This window comes from Ochotona princeps, chromosome 31 (genome assembly GCF_030435755.1).
Source record: "Ochotona princeps isolate mOchPri1 chromosome 31, mOchPri1.hap1, whole genome shotgun sequence".
NCBI lineage: Eukaryota > Metazoa > Chordata > Mammalia > Lagomorpha > Ochotonidae > Ochotona > Ochotona princeps.
In genome coordinates this window covers 13,185,112-13,209,160 of record NC_080862.1, presented here as the reverse complement: position 1 = coordinate 13,209,160, position 24,049 = coordinate 13,185,112, and the positions used below count along the sequence as shown (strand labels likewise).

The window sequence follows — 24,049 nt, the reverse complement described above, 5'->3', positions numbered from 1 at the left end:
TCCTGCATGTACACGTGGGCATGCCATCCGTCCACTGCACAAGATTTGGCAACCAAGGAGACCCGGTTCTTATACATGCACTCCGTGGTCAGACCACAGAGCCTGTGATTTTTCTCTGTGGTTGGAGTTGAATCCAGTGTTCCAGTTGAGGGGAAGGGTCCACAAAGAAACCTTGCAGAGGTGACCCCAGACCTGACTCCTGTGTGTGCCAGCCAGTGTGGGGTCCAGCTCAGTCCGTCATCCACATTAGCTTACACACACATGGGTCGTTGCAGTTGTCTGGTCAATTCTGTCCCCAGCCCCATCTCATATGCAAACCAATGGATGCTACAGTCCAGCCCAGCTTGCCCACCACACATTCAGCCTTCACATACTCCAGCTGGAACTGCAGCCTAGTCAGAGCGACCCCCCAGTAACTCCCACCAGGTCCAATCCCACCCCGGTTCCTGTACATGCTCAAATGTGTAGCAGAATCATTCAGTCTATCCTGCACCCCATTATGCTCTTGTACATGGCTACGGGTGTTGGAGCCTCACTCAGCCCAACTCACTCCACTATCCAGCCCACACTCATACCAACGTGTGCCACTGCTTGTCCAGCCAGGCCCACTCCAGGCCTGGTTCTCATGTGCACCAGTGGAAGCTGCAGTCCATCAGAGAGGTGCCCAAAATTGCCCTACTAGGCCCACTCCCAGCCCTGGATTTTGCATTTTCCAGGTGGTTCTGCAGTCCTGTTTAACAGGACTTGCCCAAAGTCCCAGCACTGCTAGCCAACGTTGCAGCAGAGCCCAATATGCCCACATTTACTCTGGATCAAGCATGCACCAGTGGAAGGCTTGATTAGCCTAGCCTGGATTCCCCCTAACCCATCCCAAATGCAGGCCAATGGCTGTTGTAGCCCTATCCAGCCTGGTCTGTCCCCAGTCCTAGCTCTCATGCTCATCAACAGGATCAATGGCCCAGCAGAGGAGTCCTCACTGCCCCCTCATCAGGCTTGCTCCTCCCCACCAACTCCTCGTGATCTTCCTTGTGTTGGTGGGTGCTATAGCTCAGTCTTGCATGGCCCGTCTGACCTTAGCATTCACTGGTGGGTGCCGTAGTCTGGCTCTACGCAGCTTGCCCCCAGTTCTAGTTCACACTGGAAAAGGCCGCAGGCTAGCCCAGCCTGGATTGTTGTCACTCTTGGCCCTAATGTGAACTGGCTGGTGTTGCAGCCCAATATGATCTGCTGTATCCTGTCCTAGTTATCACATCTACCAGTGGGTGTTGTGAACTGGCTCAACCTGGCCCACCCTAAGGCCTGACCATATGTGTGCCAGTGGTTACTATAACCTGGCTTAGTTTTGGCTGCTCCCAGCCTCCCATCTTGACGAAGGAATTTCCCAAGCTCCTCTATCAGGTCACATCCTAGTCACACATCTCACGCATACCAGTGGATTCTTGGCCCAGCCTTACTTGACCCACCTATTGTCCTGGCAGGTGCAGTGGCGTTGTCCAACCAGCCCATACCCATTCCATCTGTAACTATTGGGTACTATAGGCCCAGCCACACCTAGCCCACTCCCAGACTCAGCTTCCACATGGCTCGGCAGGTGCCAAGACATAGCCCAGCCTGTCCTATACACACACTGGCTCATGTGAGCACCAGTGGGTGTTGGAGTATAGCCCAATCTCGCATTCCCCAGGCCCAGTCCACACCCACGCCGAGGGATGCTACAGCCATGTCCAGATCCCCATACTAGCTCTCATGCTCACCAACAGGAACTTCAGTCCACCTGGGGAATGCCTTTAGCTCCCTGATCAGACCTGCTCCCAGCCACAAATCTTGTGCATGCCAGTGGTTGCTCTGACCCAGCCCAGCATAACACATCACTCACTTGGCTTTTGCCATCAAACGCTGAAGCCTGGCATGGCCTGGCCTAGCCCCAGTCCCAGGTCTCACTGGTGGATGCTGCAATCTATCTTTGCCTAGCCTACCCTCATCCCTGGCTTTCATGCAAACAAGTGGGTGTGTTAGCCTTGCCTAGCACAGCATGGCCTGCACCCTATCCCGGCTCCTGTACATGCAGTTTGGCCCAGCCCTGCCAGGTCCACACTCCCCAGAGCCAACTCACACATGTCAACATGTGAAACAGCCCTGCCTGGCCTGACTCACGTATTCACCAGTGGGAGCGATGGCCCACCAGGGAAGTTCTACAAGTTCCCCCACTCGACCCACTTCCAGACACAGATCCCACATTGTCCAGCAGATGTTAGGCCCTCCTGGCACAGTCTCCCCCACAGGGCTTAGCCTTTGTGTGTGTTGGTGAATGTTGGAGCACTTTCTACCCAACACTAACATACTGGGTGCACCTGCGGATGCTACAGCCTGGACCAGCCCAGCCTGTTCCTAATTTCAGTACCTGGGAGTGTCTGTGATGTGGATAGTCATGCCTAGCTCAGCCGGTCACCAGCGCCAGCTCTCAAGCAAACCAGCTGGTATGGCAGTTCCACAGGGTTGAGTCCACAATCCCCAACATAATCTCCCAGATCCAGTTCTTTTGCATGCTGGTTAGTGTCATGGCCAGCCTAAAATGGTCCGCACCATGCCCCTACACTCACTGGTGGGTACTACAGCAGAGCCCTGCCAGGCAGGGTCCCCATCCATGACTTTCAAATGCACCATCAGGTGGTGGTTGATACCAACAAGCCCAGCTCAGATCTCCCACGTGGGCAGGTGTATTGGTTTGGTCCAGAAAGGTCCTCCGGTCTCCCCCCCTCTAAACCACCTGGGCTCGGCCCCTTTATTTACCTACAAGTGCAGTAGCCTGGCTTGTGGACATCTCTGAGAAGGTACTCCCTCAGCAGCCCTGCTTCTCTGAGCAATCCGTAGCACCCCCTCATGCCCAGGAGTACACAGATCCCTAAGCCTGGTCCTTCGGAGGTGTGCCATGCCAGCCTGGGGCCCTGCCTGCCTACCCAGGGCCCATACACACTTGCACATGGATCCTCAGGCCCTGTCTGCTGGCACACCATCCTCTGCCCCCTACAGCAATTTTTATATCGTAAACACAGAAATGAATGAATTAAACATGCTTAGTGTCACACTATGCTTTTCTTTGAGCTGAAACAATCACTCTACCATTTCAGGAGGTAAAATGACTCGCACTGAAGTTCCACAGGAGCTCTCCTGGTTGGCCAGGGGCAAAGAGACACAAACATTGAGAGCACAGCTCTGCCTCTGTACCTGTGGCTCCTGGTCATGGCCGCTGGGATCCCTCTCGTAGCTCTCTGCGTACAGCCTGATGGTGGCCCGCACACCACTGGAGGAACTGAGCCGGAAGATGAGCCGTGACGCATCCGAGAAAATGATCCTCAGGCCCTGAGACCAAGAGCATCAGAATGGATCAGTGAACATCTGAGTTAACAGGTCAGCGGAATTAATACCCTTTAAAGAAGTCGGGCGTCTGTGATCTCAAACCACCCTTAGGATCATGGCAATTCATAACGGGCACCAGGCACTCACACAGGATAGACAGTCTGGCAAATTGTTTCAGGTGATCCATTTGTCTCTGCAATTCTATTTCTATCACTGCTTTGTGGAGTAAAACTATGAACAGATGCTTGAATATTTGTGTGTGTGTGTTCTGGGGAAGTAAGACATCAAGAAGGAGTGGAGGTAACAAAGATATAATGACCTTATAAATGGCTCTGGAGCCAAAGTTTGCCTCTTATAAATCTACTCAGTGTAAGGGGGGGGGCAGGTAATTGATCTATGACAGTAAGACAAATGACCTGCACCTGTTGTATCTGCCTTTGTCTCTTTCCTCAGTACACCCTCAGCTTCTCTTCCCTCTGATGGGGAAGATCTGCAGAGCTGTGGCTCTACCCACACGTGCCAGCCACAATTAATTTCTTCTTGGCAGTGGGCACCTCCACTCACTCTTTGTTTTCATTCGTGGCAGGGATATTTTACAATAAGGACCAGACGGTAATACCATCAGTTCTGCTGAAGGTAATTTGCTCTCCAAAGACAAAGCGAGGATACAGTAGCCGCCGTCAATAAACATGTGGGTAGGGACCAGGCAGAAAAGAGGAAAAGATACAATGTCTGGTGACTTGTTAACTTCTGAAAAAGTAGAAGCCTCGGGTGGCAAATTTCATGCTTGAAACTTCCCTGGCTTCAAATAGTGTATGTTAATAATAAATGGCTCAGACGAGGTGGACTAACCTATGTCCTGGGGTCTGGGGGGCCTTGTGGTAAAGCCCCCGCCCCCATTTTCCTTCTCTGGATCATGAATGGGCAGAATAAAAAGAGTGTAAAATAAAAAGAAAAATACCTATGATACATTCATCGAGCAAACATCCTAGAATGCTTAGGTATTCAAGGATTAGCTAACTGGGCAAAGTTCTGGGAACATGAAAGCAGAGACACAGAATTTGCCCTCCATGAGTCTAAAATAGTTTATCACAAGGAGGAGAAACTATTTTATTAATTACCCAATGGTGCTAGACAGGTGATTAGTTAGGAGATTCCCAAGGGCACAGATAAATCCATTAGAACAGTGTGGCAACTTGGGGAGTGAATTAGCAGACGGAAGATTTTTCTCTCTCTCTTCCTCTCTGTAAATCTGCCTTTCCAATAAAAATAAATAAATCTTTAAAAAAGGGTTTTTATTGGAAAAGCAGAGACAGCAAGAAGTTGCACCTGCTGTTTCATTCCCTGAATACAACAGCCAGGGCTGGGCCAGGCCAAAGCAGGAGACAGGAACCTCATCAGAGTCTCCCAATGGCAGGCAGGCACTCAGCTACCCCAGCCATCACAGCTACTCCCAGCATGCACATTAGCAGGGAACTGAAATTGACTAAGAAGCTAACACTTGAGCCCCTGCCGGCATCCCAACTGTCCCACCAAATGCCCACTCCTGCTCAGCTCTTTAAGGAAGCTACCCTTCCACAATTAACCTTCCAGAGTGGTTTCCTGCCAGTGGGAAGTATTGAACAATTCAGCTCATCATAAATCATCAACTTCTTTTATCTGCTCTTAACTAAGCCTTTTACAATAATATCACCCTTTTGTTTTCCCTAAGAGTAGCAGTAGCATCTTTCCTCCACGCTACACTCATAGAAGACCAGTTAGGATCGACACCAGGTAGCTTCAAATAGATGATTTTTTAAAAGATTTTTTTTTTTATTGGAAAGGCGGATATACAGAGAGGAGAGAGAGAGGAAGATCTTCCGTCCGATGGTTCACTCCCCAAGCGGCCGCAACGGCTGGAGCTGAGCCAATCCGAAGCCAGGAGCCAGGAGGTTCTTCAGGGTCTCTCACATGGGTACAGGGTCTCAAAACTTCGGGCCACCCTCGACTGCTTTCCCAGGCCACAAGCAGGGAGCTGGATGGGAAGTGGAGCTGCCGGGATTAGAACCAGTGCCCGTATGGGATCCCGGTGCTTTCAAGGCATGGACTTTAACCGCTAGGCTATCGCGCTGGGCCCCAAATAGATTTCTGACTTGAAAAAATAGTAAAGGAATCAAGTACATGAAACATATTAGAAATAATGCAATATCTTCTCTTGCTCTTTTGCAGATGATAATTCTCTCCTCAAAACCCTCCCCCCGGGACAGAACTGTGACAACAATCCCAGCTCCAGTTCTTCTGAGGGCTGCTCTGAGATGCAAACTGTACTGTGCTGTCTTGATGCATACATTTCCCGCATGAACTTAATGAACCTCCACCCCTACCACAAGCCATGTTCTTTCCTGCATGCCTCTTCATCCCCTTTTATCAGTTGCAACTTGCCCACCAAGATTTGCCCAGGTTTTAACTGTTCTCTAGTTAAGTACCTGAAATGTTTTGTTTATAGACCTGGGGGGGGGGGGGAATGTTTACTAAGTCCTTGTTGTAAACCACTATGATATCCACAACACAGGGCATTTACCCTTTGTTGTGGGCTAAGGAGTTGATTAGTGCTCGTTAGCCTGGGCAGGAACAGGAACTGGGCTTGTGGCTAAAACCACCTAGACTAATTGGACTCCTCTGTAACCAATATGCTGCTAAATGAGGACACGGAGACTTTGCAGAGACTTCCACCATCACTGGTCTCCTGTGGGTGCTTCATCCCCAGACCCTCTCCCTGTCCACGTTACTGGCTCTGCTTGTCGGAGCAACCCTTCAGTCCTAAGACCAGAAAGAAAATGCACAGATACCCCCTCATGAGCCATCTAACTGTTTCTGGAACGTTCTTTTAAGGCATTTGCAGAGCAACCTGGAAGCAACTCATGATCTCTCCATAGCCACAACAACTACAGTAGCCACACAAGGCTAAAAAGGGAGCAAAGAGGTCCTTCCCTGCCCGAAGACAGTCTCAATTATGTAGGAAAGACGGGGCTCTTCACCTCTAACCCAGAGTCTTTTTCCTCTGGCATACCTACTGCTTGTGCCTCAAAGATGAGAGTGGGCGTTTTGCTCACCTTAGCTTAGCCCCAAAGAGGAGCGATTATTTAAGGGTCTCACGTCCCTTGGTTCACAGGCTGTTATTAGCACACAGAGACCCTCTTTTCCTCCAATGATCACTCATTTCTATGTCTCCACAGATACGGCCTCTCTTTCACTCAATGTCCCTATAAAGTCCCTTCGGAAAGATATTAGAAAGGCAGCTCAATAAACCCAGGCAAGGATTCCTGCTTGGGCTATGATCGGGACAGGTAAGTGAAAAGTGCTCTGTGCATTTATCAATGACTATATAAGTGGTATTATTCTTTTTTTTTTTTTTAATTTTCATTACAAAATCAGATATACAGAGAGGAGGAGAGACAGAGAGGAAGATCTTCCGTCCAATGATTCACTCCCCAAGTGACCGCAACGGCCAGTGCTGTGCCGATCCGAAGCTGGGAACCAGGAACCTCTTCCAGGTCTCCTACACAGGTGCAGGGTCCAAAGGCTTTGGGACGTCCTCTGATGCTTTCCCAGGCCACAAGCAGGGAGCTGGATGGGAAGTGGAGCTGCCGGGATTAGAACCAGTGCCCATATGGGATCCTGGCGCATTCAAGGTGAGGACTTTAGCCGCTAGGCCATGGCTGGCAGGCCCGAGTGGTATTATTCTTAGGCTAAACTTTTTTTATGAAACTAATGCTAGGCCTTAAGTTTCCAAATTGCAAATGATTTTTAAATTTGGGGAGTGGTGACTTCATAAAACCTTAGTGCTGATTGCTGTTGAGACAAAAGTATGTACTTCTTTATTTTAAATGAATCCAAATCAAGGTTAATTTTAAGAGCTTTGCTATGCACCCTGGGTCACTGCTGGATTTACGGCTCCCTCACCATTCATCTTCTTCACACCTCTTACTGAACTGACTTCCTTGGCAATAAAATGTTCCTGCATAACTGGTCAGTTCGGACCCTTAACGTCCTCAAAGAAGAACCTTAGCGACACCAAGGTCATCCCCTCCTTTTACTGAAACGAAAGAGGAATTGCAAAACTTGCTCAGTGTGATGCTCTTTTGTATGGTGGAAGAGCTGCGACATGATTATAGGTCTTCTGCCTGCACACTACATCCTGAGGTCGAACCATACAAGCCTGCTGATGCTGATACGACCAATGATTCTCATGTGAAATGTTTGAACGGTATCTTGTACATTATATAACGTTCTGAAAGCTGGCTCAGGGCTGTATGTAGAGTATGTAGCTAATAAATGTTTGATAAGTGAATGTTGGGAACTTCATTGTTTGGGCTTTTTTTTGGGAAATCCTTTGTGTAAATCAACGCAGGGAAACCTGCAAGTTGCTAAAGACACACAGAATCGCCAGATGTTGGTTTGGACACCATACAACATGTTGCAGCCAGGCGGGCGAAGGAGGAGCTGTACATTACCCACGCCCATTTGGCAGCATCCAAGCTAGTCAAACAGAGACTCAAGATGAGTTCCAGGACAAATCACCACATGGCCCTGAAATCTGGTACAACCAACCGTGCACGGTCAGTTGGCCACACCAAGCATGTGAACCTGGAAACGCCACAGCCTTGGCAAAGAGAGACTGTCAGCCTAGCTTGGATCTGACCCACCCCCCTCCCCATAGGAGACCCTGTTGATTTATCTGGAAAGCTTCAAGGTGAAAATATTGCTGCACAACATCTGAACCATATTTTGCTGAGAGCATGCAGCCCATAAAGCAGCAGCTTAGACTGAGCAGACGTACCTCTGCACACACACACAAAATATTACATAGACTGAGCCATCTGTTCTTAAAATCAGAGTCAGCCATCAGCACAGTTCAAAAGCTCCTGAGGAAGGCAGTTCATTTTTGGTGTTCTTTTCTCACTTGGGAAAACTCACCCCCCATCAGATGGGCAAATTATAGAAACATCTTTCTTACTGGCTGTCCGGGGCTTCTTCCTTTTCCTCATTAGTCCAGCTACCTTTGTGCAGTGTATTGACTACACAGTTCTACCCAGCTTCCTGACTCTTAGGAGTAATTCTCACCTAATGTTTTTACCAACTAAGCAGTCCTCATAGGAGCTGGCCAATCCCCAGCACAGGCGCTAGTCCACTTCGGTTCAAGAAGCAGTTCTGCGTTCTCTAGAGACGTACAGGAAGCATCCCCTTAGAAACCAAAGAGGTCTCTTATCTCCACAGGACCTGCTTAAACTTGCGTGCCTCTTCTCTGCTTTCCTTCTCTACATGGCTCCACTAGATGCCTAAGTCTTTCTTTTTAACATACCCAATTTTAGTGAGTCATTCACTTGCATTTGGCATGTACTGGGGTCAGCACATAGTACCTCACTGAAGTTTGCCAACGGCTGTGGAGGGAGTAGCCCACTACCAATTGTCTTACTTTCACAGAAAAGCAAAGGAAGGCCGAACGGAGCTAAGCTACTTGCCCAAGTGAACTGAGCCAAGAAGTGGTAGCATTGAAATGCAACCCCCAAATTTTCTGGCTTCAACTTGGACACTTGAACCCTGCTTATGAGCGGTGCCGGGAAAGTTAGATGATTTGCAACATAATGTTGTACTTAGCAATAGTCTCTACTTCAAACAGGAAGAGTAAAATATGTGTCCAACAAATCTGCTGTTGGAAATCACATATATTATCTACTTTTCTTTCGCCTTAGTGAGATTTAACCCAAATAACAGATAACTGGAACTCTCCCACTACTCTGGCATCTTATCTGAACCTCAACTGTCACAAGGAGGGATTTCAGGACAGAATAAATACAACGTGTGAATGGATGCTTTTCAACCATAGGACATTGTAAATACTGTGTGTGAAAAAAACAAACAATGGTATCTTCATCAAGTTAGGGATACTGGGGAGTGGGGAACAACAAATTTTTAGAAGAGATTTATTTGTTGCAAATATAGAGTGTCACAAAGGGATGGAGAGAGAGACAGAGAGAGAGAGAGAGAGAGAGAGGGATTTTATACACTGGTTCGCTCTCCAAATGGATGCAACAACCACCGCTAGCCAGACTAAAGCGAGGAACTCCATCCATGCCGCCCACGTGAGTGGCAGGTGCTTAGGTACTTGTCAGGAGCTTAGGGACTATCACAGGTGGCAGGTTAACGTTCTGTGCCTCAGAACCAATATTTCTTGAGCAGCCTTTAGTTAACCCTTAGGTGGATGTCACTGTACCAAGGACTTTTTTTTAAAAGATTGACTTATTTTTATGAGAAAGTCAGATTTACAGAAAGATCTTCCATCCACAGGTTCATTCCTCAAATGGCTGCAGTGGCCTGAGCTGAGCTGACCCAAAGCAGGAGGCAGAAGGCCCCCTTCGGGTCTCCCGTTCAAGGGCAGGGTCTGAAGATTTTGGGGGTCATCCTTTATTGCTTTTCCAGGCCACAAGCAGGGAGCCAGGTGGGAAGTGGAACGGCCAGTACAGGAACTGACACCCATATGGGATGCCAATTGAGTCATGGATTTAAAAAAAAAAATGTTAGTTCATACATATATTTTTTAACTACTTGTTTTCTGGTTTATTGAAGCAGTAAGTCCAGATAGCATTTGCCACGGTGATGTGTGTCAGGTGGCTAGCAATAAACTTTTCAACACCACGGTCATCAGAAAGGCGCTTGCCACTCTCATCCACCTTCCAGTACTTCAGGACCGTCAGCTTAATTGTCCCTCTCTGCTATTTCTGCTCCATCTTCCTTTTCTTACCACAACGAAGTGTCAAAGCAAGATGAAGTAGACTCCTTTCAAACGTCATAGTCCCATCAATCCACTTGTCTTCCGGTTGCCAACTAGCAAAAACCAGTGTGATCAGGAGGAATGCCTTCTCTCTCCCGGATCTTGGCTGTCACATTTTCTGTTGTATCAGAGGATGCAACTTCCATTGTGATGGTCTTTGTCACAGGAGTTCGACATATGGGTGGTGGCTCAATTGCCAATGGTGGGTCCTACCTAGACCTTCGTGGGACTTTTTCTTCAAACCTTCTCCATTACCCTAGGCACTGTTATCATTCCTGCTTTCCTGTGTTGACATTCAGAGAGGTTAAATAGTATGCCCCAAGTCAACACTCTAGGCAGTGACAAAGCCAGCCTTCAAGCCAGTACGTGTCTGATTCCAATGCAACACAATATTGAACAGCACCAGAGATATGTTACAGCATTGTTGCTCTTGGCTTTGCTAACAGAGGGTGTGCTTCTTCACTTATGGAGATCAGTGACTTTCTGTCGTTACTTTAAAATAATCCACTATACTGCAGATTATTTTGAAACAACAGTAGTCTAAGCAAAAATGCATAAGAAGGATGGCGCGTGAAAGTGTGATGACACTATAATCCTAATATCCCAAATCCCACCAACTGATGAACAAACAAAATATGATCTATCCACACAACGCAATCTTATGCAGCAATAAAGAGAATAAAGGACGGATGAGCGGGGCAACATGAGTGAGTCCTGAAGAGAGGATACTAAGACAAAGAGGGCGGGGACAAAGAACCACAAATGACAGGGACCATTTACACAAAATGTCCGGAACTGGCAAATCCACAAGGACAGAAAACATACTTGTGACTGAGGTTGGAGGAATATTGGAATGGAGATGTCAGTTGGAAAGGCAGGAGTTCTTTGAGGAAGCAGTGAAGATGTTCTAGAATGAAATGTGGTAACAGCAGAACTTTACACACAGTAGAAACTTGTGACGTGGATCTTTTCAATGTGTGAATGGTACGGTATATAAATTCCATCTTCAGCTAATATATATATCTACATACATATATACACATATATGTAAATACAGAGATATAATTTACATATACACATATATGTAAATACAGAGGTATAATTTACATATATACATATATATGTAAATACATAGATATGAAACTGGGCCATGAAAAATAACCCCGCATCACGCATTTGCTATTAATAAATGTCTATTGAGTGAACGCATTAAGGTACTTTATGACTATTTAAAAAGACTAGTTCTTTTAAATTCAAATCTTTCTTATGATTATTTTTCAGAGTGTTACTTCAAGGGTGCCTACAAGTCAATATCCTTGGAACTAAATGTTGTTACCCCTTCTGAGGTCCGCAGCATCCCTACCATGGGATTCTCCCTGTGCCCAACAGAATCATCTGTGAGTTGCTCACAGACCCCTCTTTCTTCCCCACGGAGCCAAACCCAGACCTTGAGGAACACTCAAGGCCACCAGCCAACAAGTATGTCAGCTCAACCTTGAAATCTGGAAAAGTGAACAAAAATCGTCATTCTTCCCTTTGTGAGGAAAATTCCCAAGAGGAAGCCTTGATAGCATTTATCTATTTATAGTCATGTTGGAGAGCAGATGGAAGAGTGTGGACAGGAAAAAAAAAATCAATAAATTCCAGAATAAAAATAGAAACCAATATTCAGGGTTAGGAGGAGTGAGGAAATCGGATAGGTGTCAGAACTTGAGATTCAGGTTTTGTTCAATGAGACTGGTTAAAGAAAATCTAAGGAAAAATTATTCAAATGCTGGGTGCATTGAGACAGAAACAAAACAGAGTAACACAGGAAAAAAAAATATGAGTTCAAAAGTGAAGTTGTGGGCCCTACGCAGTAGCCTAGTGGCTAAAGTTCTTGCCTTGCATGGGCCAGGATCCCATATGGATGCCGGTTCACGTCCCACTGTTCCACTTCCCATTCAGCTCTGTGGTATGGCCTACGAAATGAATCTAGAATAGCCCAAAGCCTTGGGACCCTGCACCCATGTGAGAGACCCTGAAGAACCTCCTGGCTCCTGGCTTCAGATCGGCTCAGCTCTGGCCATTGTGGCCACCTGAGGAGTGAATCAGTGGAAGGAAGATCTTTCTCTCTGTCTCTCCTCCTCTCTGTATATCTGTCTTTCCAAGAAAAATAAAATCTTTAAAAAAAAGAGTCAAGCTGCCCTGAGTGGATTTGATACTCAGTAGAATGATCCCTTCAAGGGATAGCTTTTTTTTTTTAAGGCAACTTATTTATTTGAAATGCAGAGCTACAAAGACAATAGAAAACAGAGAGAGAGAGAGAGAGAGAGAGAGAGAGAGGGTCAAGCCCAAGTCTTGCCTAGGTCTCCCATGTTGAGTGGACAGGCCCAAGAACTGAGCCCATCCTCTATTGTTTTCCCAGGTGTAATAGCAGCAAGCTGCATCAGAAATGGAGCAGCCAGGACTCGAACTGATGCCCATGTGGGATGCTGGCTCTGTAGGCGGCGACTCAGGTGCCTGTGCCATGATGTCATCTCCAAGGGATGGCTTCTAAGTCTTTCTCACCAGTGAAAAAAAAACTTGCCAAAAATGCTGAAAATAAAGCAGCCAATTGCTGGCTGGCATTCTGAAGCCAGCTATATATATAGTTAACTTTGTGTTAACCATAGCAGTATGCCAGCATATTTACTTTTAAAGAAAAACGCACATAGGGCAGAATGCCCACTAATCATGGTCTGATAATCCCTGATATTGGCCTAAGAAGGCAGCAGAGGATGGCCCAAGGACTTGGCACCTTGAAACCATGTGGGAAATTCAAGCTCCTGACTCCCAGCTTCAGGCCAGCCCAGTTCTGGACAGTGCAGCCATGTAGGGAGTGAATCGTGGAAGGGAATCTCTCTCTCTCTTTCTCTCTCTCTCTCTCTTTAACTCCTTCAAGTAAAATAAATAAATCTTTTAAAAAGATCTGAAAAAACCCTGGATTCCAGGGACAGGAGCCTTTCACACCTAGGTATTAACTTCTGAGTGCATTACCAATATGAAATGGTGACCACATAACAATACCTTAAACTTCAAACATTTTAGAAGGAAGTGCTGGCTCTACATCTATGAGGCACTGGCCCATTTCCTACCAGATGGGAAGAACAGGAGCTAGAGAGGGCGCATGTACCAGCCCACCCTCTGTCACTAACTGGCTAGGTGCCCCTCAGCAAGGGCTTTTTCATGGCTACCAAGCAATCGGCTGCAAATTGAAGAGCTCAGAAGACATCATCCCAACAGATCTCTCGCCACTTCAGCCTGATAACCAGTTTGGGTGACTCCGCACATACCTGTTTCCTTGTAACAGTCCCGTCCACAGGGTCCACGTATTCAAAGCTATCTGTCTTTGCCACACTGTAGATTTGGCTCCCCACGGCGAACTGCTGGCCGATGAAGGACTTGTCTGTGACCAGGGCCTCCAGGTCCCTCATGATATAATACGTGGTCTTGGGCTCCAGGCCCTCGTAGTCAAACCTTGCGAGGAAGGAAAGAATACGTGAAGAATCAAAGCCTCATCAGATAGCCACTACTCGGACCTCCTGAAGCTTTGTTTTCATGGAAGGACAACACAGACAAGTACCCAACCCTTGGAACCCACTGCCCACACGGTGGCCAGACATGACCTATAAAGAAAACAAAACTCAAAACATCAGACAGTCATGTGCTTTGGGGTCTAGCCCTACCCAACTCTTCCACGTCATTTACTTGTTCCAGCGACACTGGTGTCCTGTCCGGTTCCCAGTGACACTTCACCCCCCCCCCGCCCTGAATTTTCCCCCCCTTGTTCTCTGTTCCTTCCAACTTGGGTCCTCCTGTCCCAGCCATTGAGATAGCAGGTTCATTCTCTTCCTTCCATTTTTCAAATCTGTCACCTCCGCAAAGTGACTTGCCTTGACTACTCATCCAAGGGAGGCCTCCCAACCTCATCACCCTTTGTATCTTCCTTCAGTAATTGACCTTGATAGGGTATTTATTTACTTATTTTCTGCCTTGGCCCACCAGAATGAGAGCTCCCGGATGGTACATGCTATGAAGATAGTTAAGAAGGAGAGGGACAGAGCGTGAACTCAAGGAGGCAATGAAAAAAGAGAGGGGAACTGAATGTTCTATGAGACTCTCTTGAGAATTTGGAAAAAAAAATGTCACATTTGTTCCATTTTAGGTCCTCCCAGATAAGTGCATCAAATTATGTTAAATGGCTGGAGGGTGGTTTGAAAAAACAAAATGAACAAATGAACAGGACCTAAAAATAATAACCATTTTCCTTTGCTGTGATGGGGTTTAAAAGATGATGGGGTTTAAAAGGCTGTGGGCCTGGTGTGGTAGCCCAGCGGCTAAAGCCCTCATCTTGTATGCACCTCCCGTATGGGTGTCGGTCCATGTTCCGATGGCCCTGCTTCCTATCTGGCTCCCTGCCTCTGGCCTGGGAAAGCAATCAAGGACGGCCCAAAGCCTTGGGACCCTGCACCTGCGTGGGAGACCCAGAAGAGGCTTCCTGGCTTCGGATCAGCTCAGCGCTGTGCCATTGTGACCACTCGGGGACATTTTCAGCCGTGTATGTTCTGAGACTAGATTCTGTCTTTCTAGAAGCTTCAATTGTTTTTCTCTCTTTATTGTTAAAACACTGTTTTGATCTTAAATGTATTTATTTGCAATTCATTCTGTTATTTTGAATTGTCTGATTCAAGGTATGAATTTGAAATCCATTTAGTTATTTGTTATTTATTTATTGGAATGGCAGGGAGACAGAAAAGACAAGGAAAAAGAGAAATCTTCGATCGGCTGGTTGACTCCCAGATGGCTTCAATGGCCAGCACTGGGCCAGGCTGAAGGCAGGAGCCAGGAGCCTCACGTGGGTCTCCCATAAGGGCAACGACACTTGAAACAACCTTCCATTGCATTTCCAAGGTCATTAGCTGGCAACTGCGTGGGAAAGTGCAGCAGCCAGGACACGAACCAGCAGCCATATAAGATGCCAGTGTCGAAGGCAGTGCCTTTACCCACGTAGGAAGAGGCTGGAATACTTCGATACGATAGTCGAGTAACAAACACAGAAAGATTCCAAAGTTGAGAGCATCCACTGATGTGGTTGATGGTGTTGAGTGTGCTCCTGGTCCATAGATGAGCCTACCCAAATGTTCTTCCTATGCAAAGCAGCTCCTGGCATTGTCTTCCCCCAAAATACCCAAACCCAGCCCCAGCCATCTTCAACCGCCACTAACACACTTTCAAGGGATGAACCCTTTACATGGAGAATTCCTTCTCGGGTCTGTTTATACAAAGGAAGTCATCTGGGAGATGTTCTTCTCAGATAGAACTTCAGACTCAGTTATGAAACCATTTTATTATGTCGCTCTCTGCCAAAAGCATTCAGGCTAGAAATCATTTTATTTCACAACCACTTTTCCACTTGCACTTTGCTGGGGTGGAAGGAAATGTTTACCTTTTCATCCTACCCTCCCTGCTTCTTTATCTCTGCCATCTTTTTTTTTTTTTTTGAGAGGGGAGAAATATGAAACACAATCCAATGACCTCAACTAAATTCAATCTCCAACATATTATTCTCTAACATGGTATTTGTTATGAAAAAAAAAAAAACCAATCAGCGCGTAAGCTCTTGACCAAGAAGAATAACTATACATACACTGTTCATGACACCATTTCTTCAAACGCCTGGCAGAAACCGAAATAATCACTCCGCAAATTAAGAGGAACTCACCTTTTGAGTCAAAATGACCTTGCTCTGCCAGAAGTTGGCAACAGTAATACATGTGACCAGGTTGGGCTTTTTGGGGAAAAAAAAAATCTTCATTCTATGAAGAATTTCGTGGGCTGATTAGCCCTTAGTAATACACACACACACACACACACACAGAGCCCTATCAGGAGGGCTGGAAATTTGTTAGAAATACTAATGAATGAGGCAAGCTGCATGGAACAAAGGGTAATACGAACTAGCTTGCAGGCGAGCATGTCCCCAGCCTTCTTTACTAAAAGACATCAAGAATATTACACTTGCCCTGCACTTTCTTTGAAGCTACTGAGGATCATAACAGGCTCCCTTATTCTGCTATTAATCTGAGATATTTATGGCTTCTGCAGGGAAGAAACAGTCACCATACAAGGAGAGTCTCAAGCTCCCTTTCTGGCCCGCCAGCTCTGGAAACACAACTGCCTATCCAGAGTAACTATTCACAGGCAACAGCGGATGAGTCACAACCTCTGTGTTTTGCACACACACAGAGTCTCTGAGGCTCCCCTCAAATTCCCTCATCCCAACCCCCAAGTTTTCCAAAGTTAGCACTCTTTTCTTCCACCCCTCTCTCGCAATCTGGCTAGGTGTACACACTTTCATAGCTTACTCAGGGTCATCAATATCCAGACCACTCTTTCCGGTTCCTTACATCAGCAACAGGGAAGACAGACCCCCTACTGGCCTTTCTTTTCCTTCCTTCCCAGCTAAGTACTTCCTTCCTCTGTACCTGTTTTCGTGAGAACAAAACTTTCGCAAAATCCTGGACTTCCTGATGCACGCACCCCCCCCCCCAAGGGTGCCAGTTCAGGCATCTTGGGCACTGCTTAGATCACCAGTGAGGAACTAAGACAATCGTAGTGAAAGAATTCAGAAAGTTCCCCAACCTAGCATGGCTTTCCTATCTGTGCCCTGTCCCTGACAAGCAGGAATGGAAAACCAGAAAGAAAGCCCTCTAGCCTGAATGCTACAGGTTTATCAGGAAAGGAAGAGAAATGTGCGCCTTCCAGTTTTATAGCTCTTGACAACTTCCCCAAGGACCTCTGCAGATGGGCTCGGCTCTCCCTGAAACAAGCTTCCATCTGAAACTTCCGGCCCGTTCGTTTCAGAAACCATCTCCAAGAGCAGGCCCTTCTCCATACCTGCAAAAGTAGTGGCGGCCAAATTTGGTCCAGTGATCCCGGACAATTTCTTCCACGCTCTGTTTCCGGGCAGCAATAATGGACAGCCAGATCAAGACTGCCCAGAGGCCATCCTTCTCTCGCAGGTGATCAGAGCCTAGGAGAGGAAGAAATATTCTGCTGAGAATTCCTGGGGAATAAAACGGAAAGGAACTAAAATCAGGTAGCAACTGTGTGATCCACTAAGATCTGTTTATTCTTTCTGGTAAGTATAAAGCCATTCTCAAAAATATGCAAATGAAATTCCAGTGACATAAATAATACTAGAAAGCAAACTCCTAGAAACTACTGAAGGGATTGAAGATTCAATTACACATAATCTGAGACTAGCAATACCATTAATTCTGCCATTTATTTAGTAACGGTTCCACAAACCCTACCAAGAACTAGTCTACATTGTGAGGATACATCAGGGAAGTGGACAGCTGTTCATGCACAAAGTTTGAATCCAAGGAGGAAGAAACAGAGAAAAGAAACACAAGTAGGGAACAGAACAAAATACCCACTTACTACCTGGTAAGGAAGGCATGCTATGAGAACAATCAAGGTTACTTTACCTAAAGTTGAGGTAGACTCTCAAAGGGTAAGTTCCCCAGACTCTGTCAATCCAACGTTATTTGGGGAAACCCTTCTGGCAGGTATAGTTAGGTTTGGGGCAGAGAAGAGATCACCTCAATTGTCCAGGGAAGCCCCAGATACAATGACAAGTGTACCCCTAAGACACAAAGACACAGAAGAGGAGAGAGCTACATGACAGAGGCAGAGATGGAGCCACCAGAAACTCCAAGAGAAAAGAAGGGACCTGCCCCTTTTGAAGGAGGTATATTGGGTCTAGACTTGTGGACCCAAGAGCTCCAGGAGAATCCATTTCTGTGGGTTGTAAGCCACCGCCATGTGTGACACTGTGGAACAGAAGTTGGAGGAGACAATCCGGGTGACCGAGGTCACCTCACCAAGCTCATGATACCTGCGCCTTGACCCCTCAGGAGAGGGAGTCGACTATGCCAAGGCTGGCAATGATACACTTCAAGTCAAGGGACAGGCGATGCGAAGTTTCCAAGGTAGAAGATGAACTGTGAAGTTCAATCCAAAGAAGATCCATTGAGCAACAGAGGGATTTCTCACTGTGTCAGTCCCACGAATGAAGAGTGCAGACAGAACGGCTTGCTTCCTGTGCAGCAAGAATCCCAGGGAATGCATTTCAGCCTCCTAAATCATCTACCGGCCAATTGTTGGTTCCCTTTAAAGTGAACAAAGTCCCAGAAAATGCAGGGGAGAAACTGCAGTGTGAGAAAGACATGGGGGAGGCTTTAGTTTCCACTAAATGCTATTACTTTTTGACAAAAAGATTTATTAATTTATTTGGCCCATCAGACGTACAGAGAGAAACAAAGAGACAGACACAGAGATCTTCTGTCTGCTGGTTTATTCCCCAGAGGGCCAGCACCGGGCCAGGAGCCAGGAGCTTCATCTGGGTCTCCCATATGGGAGTAGGCGCCAAGCACTTGGACTATCCTGCTATCTTCTGGCACTATTTCTAGGTCATTTGCAGGGAGTTGGATTGAGAGTAAAGTAGCTGCGACTTGGAAGATGCCCACATGGCAGGCTGCAGCTTAGCCAGCTGTGACATAATCTCAGGTGTGCAAACAAACATTGCAAAAATTATTCTCTCCCCAACAATCAGATTCCATTTGTAAAACGGGGATACCATCAGCTATATTTCTGAGTCGTTTCTAGGAAGTTAACTAAGTTAAGAAGGGAAGATCTACAGTCAGACTTACATTCACGTCCTGACTGAGCCACTTAATTTTATTTGCTGTACTCCTTTCTAAGACAGGGGACAGTAACAATCTCTCCCACAGGGAGTAACTAAATATACCTAGGTATGTAGAATAGTGAGTGGATAATACAAGTTGTCATTCCTCTGATCTTATTGAGAATTCACACAAACACCACACAGTGCTGATTCTTCAATATATGCACTGACAAAACATTTTTCTCAGTTATTCACCCACATTTGTCATCTGAGGTTAGCAAAAGTAAGGTTAAGAAATGAAGCAGGGGCCAGCAGTGGGCCATGTCTTCTTTCAATGGGATAATGAGACTAGACAGTGATATATTACTGGTTTCAGGAATGTGACACATATATAGAAAATCAATCAGGGAGACTCAAGGTTACAGAGCTGCTCAAACCCTGAAACGGATAACATATTAAATATCTTTGCCAACCTCTTACTGATGCTAAGGTTATATGTTCTCTTTTCTAAAGGTAATTAATGTATTTGAAAGAGTTACAGAGAGAGGGAAAGACGGATCCTCCGCGGGTTCAATCCTTAGATGGCTGCAATGGCCAGGACCCGACCAGGCTAAACCCAGGAGCTAGAAGCTTCTTCCAGGTCTTCCACATGAGTGACAGGGGTCCAAACAAAACAGTCGTCTTTTACTGCTTTTCACATGCTGTTAGCCTGGAGTCAGAAAGGAAGTGGAACAGTGGGGACACAAACCAGCACGCACACACCACGCCACAATGCCAACCTCCACATCCACTCTTACATACTGAATGTTTTTCTTTAAAGAAGAAACCACACCACCCTCAGGGAGCCACTCAAAGTCCTGAAAATAAAGGGAGAAAATGTTCAAGTCTTTAAGTTCTTCCTCCATACTGGTCAGCAGGCTATGGATGACAGACAGTGTTAGACATCCAGGTATATGAGCATGAAGACAAGAGGACCAAGGGTGTTACTGCCATCTGACAGTGTGACTCTGGTGTGAACCTGCGTATCCATCACACTGTTACAGAAATCAAGAAAGCTGGAGGACTCTGGGTCAGACCCGTGGCCAAAGGCCAAAGACGTGTCTAGGAAACCCCGCTCAGTGGGATCATTTCAAAACCTTTTGTCCTTTCATATCTGAAAAAAAAATCATTTTTTTATTAACTGGCTGGAGAAAAAAATACCCCTTTGTTCTAAAACACAGGCTTGCATACCTCGAGTCTCCAGCTGGATTACGTTACCTACAGAGAGAACCATCAGATGCTGTTAAATCTTTGAGATAAGATGTCATAATTTAGCGGTAGACGGACACATCTTTCAGCTGGATAAAGGAAAAACACCTCAATCACTCATAGCCAACTGCATTGTAAATTGTGACTTGGCTTGGTTTTCTTTGCCTACAAGTTCAACATCTGCCAAGATTCATAAGGGACAGATAATCAAATAAAGTTAGCTGTGCTCTTTACAATTGAGTTCGGGCTAGACATTCAGGATGCTACGATTGCACAGATGTTTCCACTGAACGAGCACAGTGTGCTTTGAGGCAGTTTTGGGAATGCAACTCTCCTTTTGATAACTCTTAAAGGCAAGTGAACCAGACCATTATGCAGTTCTACTGACAGGCGAATTGAAAACTAAACACAGAAAACACAAAAATATCCAGTAGTTTTCGAAAACCTCACCATATGCAGAGTTTAGTCAAAGGGAGAGATGCTGACATCTTATCTAAATGACAAAACAAGTAGAAGTGGCATTTTTTTAAAATGTTCGTGTAAGTCAATGGGAAAAAGAGAAGCTCCAATAGATAACTGTGAGGAATGGCACAAAGAGGCAGTGTTCAAGAGACATTTAACACACCTCACTGTGGTTCAACAAGGGCCACAAAATGGGTCGCCACTTGGGAGTCTATTAACTTAGGAAAAGACTGGCAGAAAGAAGAATCAGCAAGTCCCACAGTGATTGAGCAGAGTTTGGTAGGCAAATTTGGCATGAATAATCAATCCTCTTTAAACTTCACTCATCTTTGAACCTAGTTATTCTGTTTCTTCACATTTACCCATGCACACAAGGAAAAAGGTGGAATGCTAAATATTAAGTATCAAATAATAAGATACTTGTGGGTAGCCACACAAAAGCTTGATGGCAACAAAATTTTGGAAACTAGTTGTTGGTACAGAATTGTGTTCAACTTTAATAGATGGAAAAATCATTTTACCAAAAAAAATTCAGTGTGCTTTTCATAGAAAATAACTGGATTTGTATATGTGTGTACAAAAGTAGATGACACTTATAGAACTGTGGGTGTTTTCATTCTTGCGCAGTATTTCACAATCAATGTATAATTTTCATAAGAAAAACTAAAATTTCTAAGTTGCAAATGGTGTGTGGTAATCACACATGAAACATAACAGAACCAAAAGGTCATAGAGTTGGATGCTCATGATATGTAGCCTGACTTCTCTCATTTAGTAACATACACTTAAATGTCTTCCATGTCTTCACGTGCCATGGGAGAGCACATCTTTTTGGTGCTGAATAACACCAGCCCAATTTTTAAAGCTCCATCCCTCTAGATTTCTGGTTATTTGTGCAGCCAGAGCTTGCCACCTGTTGCAGGATAACCTACGAATTTACTCCTCCCCTCAAAGAGTAGGATTGCCACGAACTTGGCACTCCTCCATCCAGGACAGCCCAGCTGGAAGCCCATTCAGGCTTACTCTGTGCAACCCTGGGAAGCTGCACCTTCATGCAGGTGCCACAGGGGGCGCCCTCAGTTCTCCCTTGCCTTGTCATTGTTGTGGTCGGAAATATCACTAAGAGGCCTCTCACTAAGTGAAATTCAGTTTTCTCAACCTTTAAAACCATGCTGCTTGAGCTGGGCAGTATACCAATAAGTACACTGCCCTTCCAAAAGAAAAGGGGAAAACGAAAAGAGTCCTTGATCATCTAAAAGGAATTCTCTTCAAATGGAAATCCAGCATGGATAAACCAACTCCATAATGCGTCACACACGTTGCTAACAGATCAAGTCACCACAGTGGAAAATCAGAGCAAAACATTGTGCCTAAATGTGCCAATTAGGAAAAGAACAGGCCATTTTTGTACCTAATGGCAACCTTAAGATACAACATAGTTTACTATTTCCTAATCTAAACATGAAAATCACATAAAGATTTTTTAAAACTACTCAGGCCCCACCATGGGTCACTAAAAATAAGAATTCCTTTTTCTTCTTGAAAATCTTTTTAAACAATTTATTTTTCCCTGAAACACCAGTTACCTATTTAACAGAAGTGAAAAAAAAAAAAACCACCAGATTTGAGATACATAAAGTTACATAATTGAAAGATTAAAAAAACCATTAGATATAGAACACCAGACTCGCTTTTTTTTTCTTAAGAATCAAACAACTTAATAAGGCAAGCATGATTCACTAGAAATTAACTTGATAAAATACAAACTGAGTGAGCCTAAGTGTAAATAGAGGCAAACTTTTAAGAAGATTGTGTTAAAATAGAAGCAACCATACTCCAGTTTTGTATCTGTGAACAGGGTAGTTTTGTATCATGATGGCAGAGGAGTAGTGGAGTATTGGCCTAAGCTTTCCTGTGGTCCCAGCAACTCAAGGAAGTTCAAGTTCCAACTACTCTACTTTCTCTCCAGTTCCCTGTTTATGGCAGAATGTTAAACTAATAGCTGGTGCTAAAGGACTATCCAACTACAGGAATATGGTGGGAAATGATGGCAGGTGAAAATGGGGAGGAAGAAAGGTGAGGGCAACTGGGGCTGGGGGAGTCCCTATACCTACAAAAGTATATCATGGAAAATAATCAAAACAAGTAAACAAAAAAAGGTGTTGCAGTAAACATTTGTTGAGGGATTAAGTGAGTCATCTTCTAACACGTAGTTCGATCTAATTCATCAGATTCATCTCTTGATAGAGTGAGGATATTTATAGAAGTGAGACTTTCTAGAAACAACCTGGTATCACACAGTGCAAAAGACTTGGCAGGTCTTCCTGTAGAACCGACTCGTTCTACAGCCATCTACCGGGGACAGACTGAGCTGCCCTTTCAGGCCTGGCTTGCCCAAGGCGACCTTGGCCGGTGACTTGAATATCTTCCTCTCTGAACCTCAAGATTTCTTCCATAAAATGAGGACCATAATGTTCTCTACTTTATCTAAGAACTGTTCCTTTTATAGATCATTAGAGGAGCCAGAAGCCTCTATAGTGGGTATGAGGTCGAAGACCTGTCACTTTAATACAACTATGTATTCTGTTCTGAAGGGTGGCACCTAGCCAATAGTAATCTTCCAGATTGCAGGCTGGGAAGGCTCCAAGAACAATTTTAGGGGCTGCATCTAAATTCCAAGGGGCAAGCTTCCTTACTAAAAGTCTGTCAGAAACACTGTGAGAAAAATCCTTAACCTGTTCAGAAGTCTTCAAGTTATGGTCCAGCGCCATGATCTCCCTGAACTCCTGGTCCCAGAGTGTACTGGAACGTATGGACACTGCTCAGAAATCCCATTATTATTTCTGATCTACTTCTAGGAATCCTGCACCAGTCCCTTGGTCAATTCCCATCTGTCTGGAAAACCAATTGAAGGGTCAATGGATCTGGGAACCATGACGGCCCAAGACAAGGATTTTCTTGTGATAAAGCTGTTCTGCCCCCAGGGGGGCAGCCCCGTGGCCCAGCACAGGTTTGCAGAGGGACCAGACAGGAGTTTCACTTGGCAAACTTTAAGAGGAGGCCCTTGCACATGCCACTCACAGCACCTCTGTGCTCTGGCCCAACCTAGACTGAATTACACACATGCAAGTAGCTTTTTTTCCAAAAGCCCTCCAGAGAAACTGTTCTCCCATTACTGACAAGGCTGTCACATCACAGCCTCTGCACCCCGTTTCTGCAGCCCGGCCACATTGACACACACTGGCCACAAGGAAGAAAAAGAAACATGAGAGGATTTTAGTCATCTGAGATTCACAGATCCATGGGCCTATCTCTATGTTCTACAGACGGATCAGGTGAGAAAAACAGACAAGCGCAGAGTTAACAGCCACCCACCAGGGAACAGACAAAAAGCTTTCCTTTATTTTACCTTGTGAAAAACATAAAATAGTAAATAAAAAAATAGTATACATAAGAGA

At 45.5% G+C, this 24,049-nt stretch overlaps 1 protein-coding gene across 1 annotated transcript in view; it reads right to left on the bottom strand.

Moving 5' to 3' along the window:
• PGM5 (phosphoglucomutase 5) overlaps positions 1 to 24,049 on the bottom strand; it is a 146,436-nt gene that overhangs the window by 24,559 nt on the left and 97,828 nt on the right. The window contains exons 8-10 of the mRNA XM_004591835.4: positions 17,087 to 17,222; positions 13,483 to 13,666; positions 3,226 to 3,360 (exon numbers count right to left, since the gene is read on the bottom strand). Coding sequence (XP_004591892.2) covers positions 3,226 to 3,360; positions 13,483 to 13,666; positions 17,087 to 17,222 — 455 coding nt within the window. The remainder of the gene's footprint in view (positions 1 to 3,225; positions 3,361 to 13,482; positions 13,667 to 17,086; positions 17,223 to 24,049) is intronic.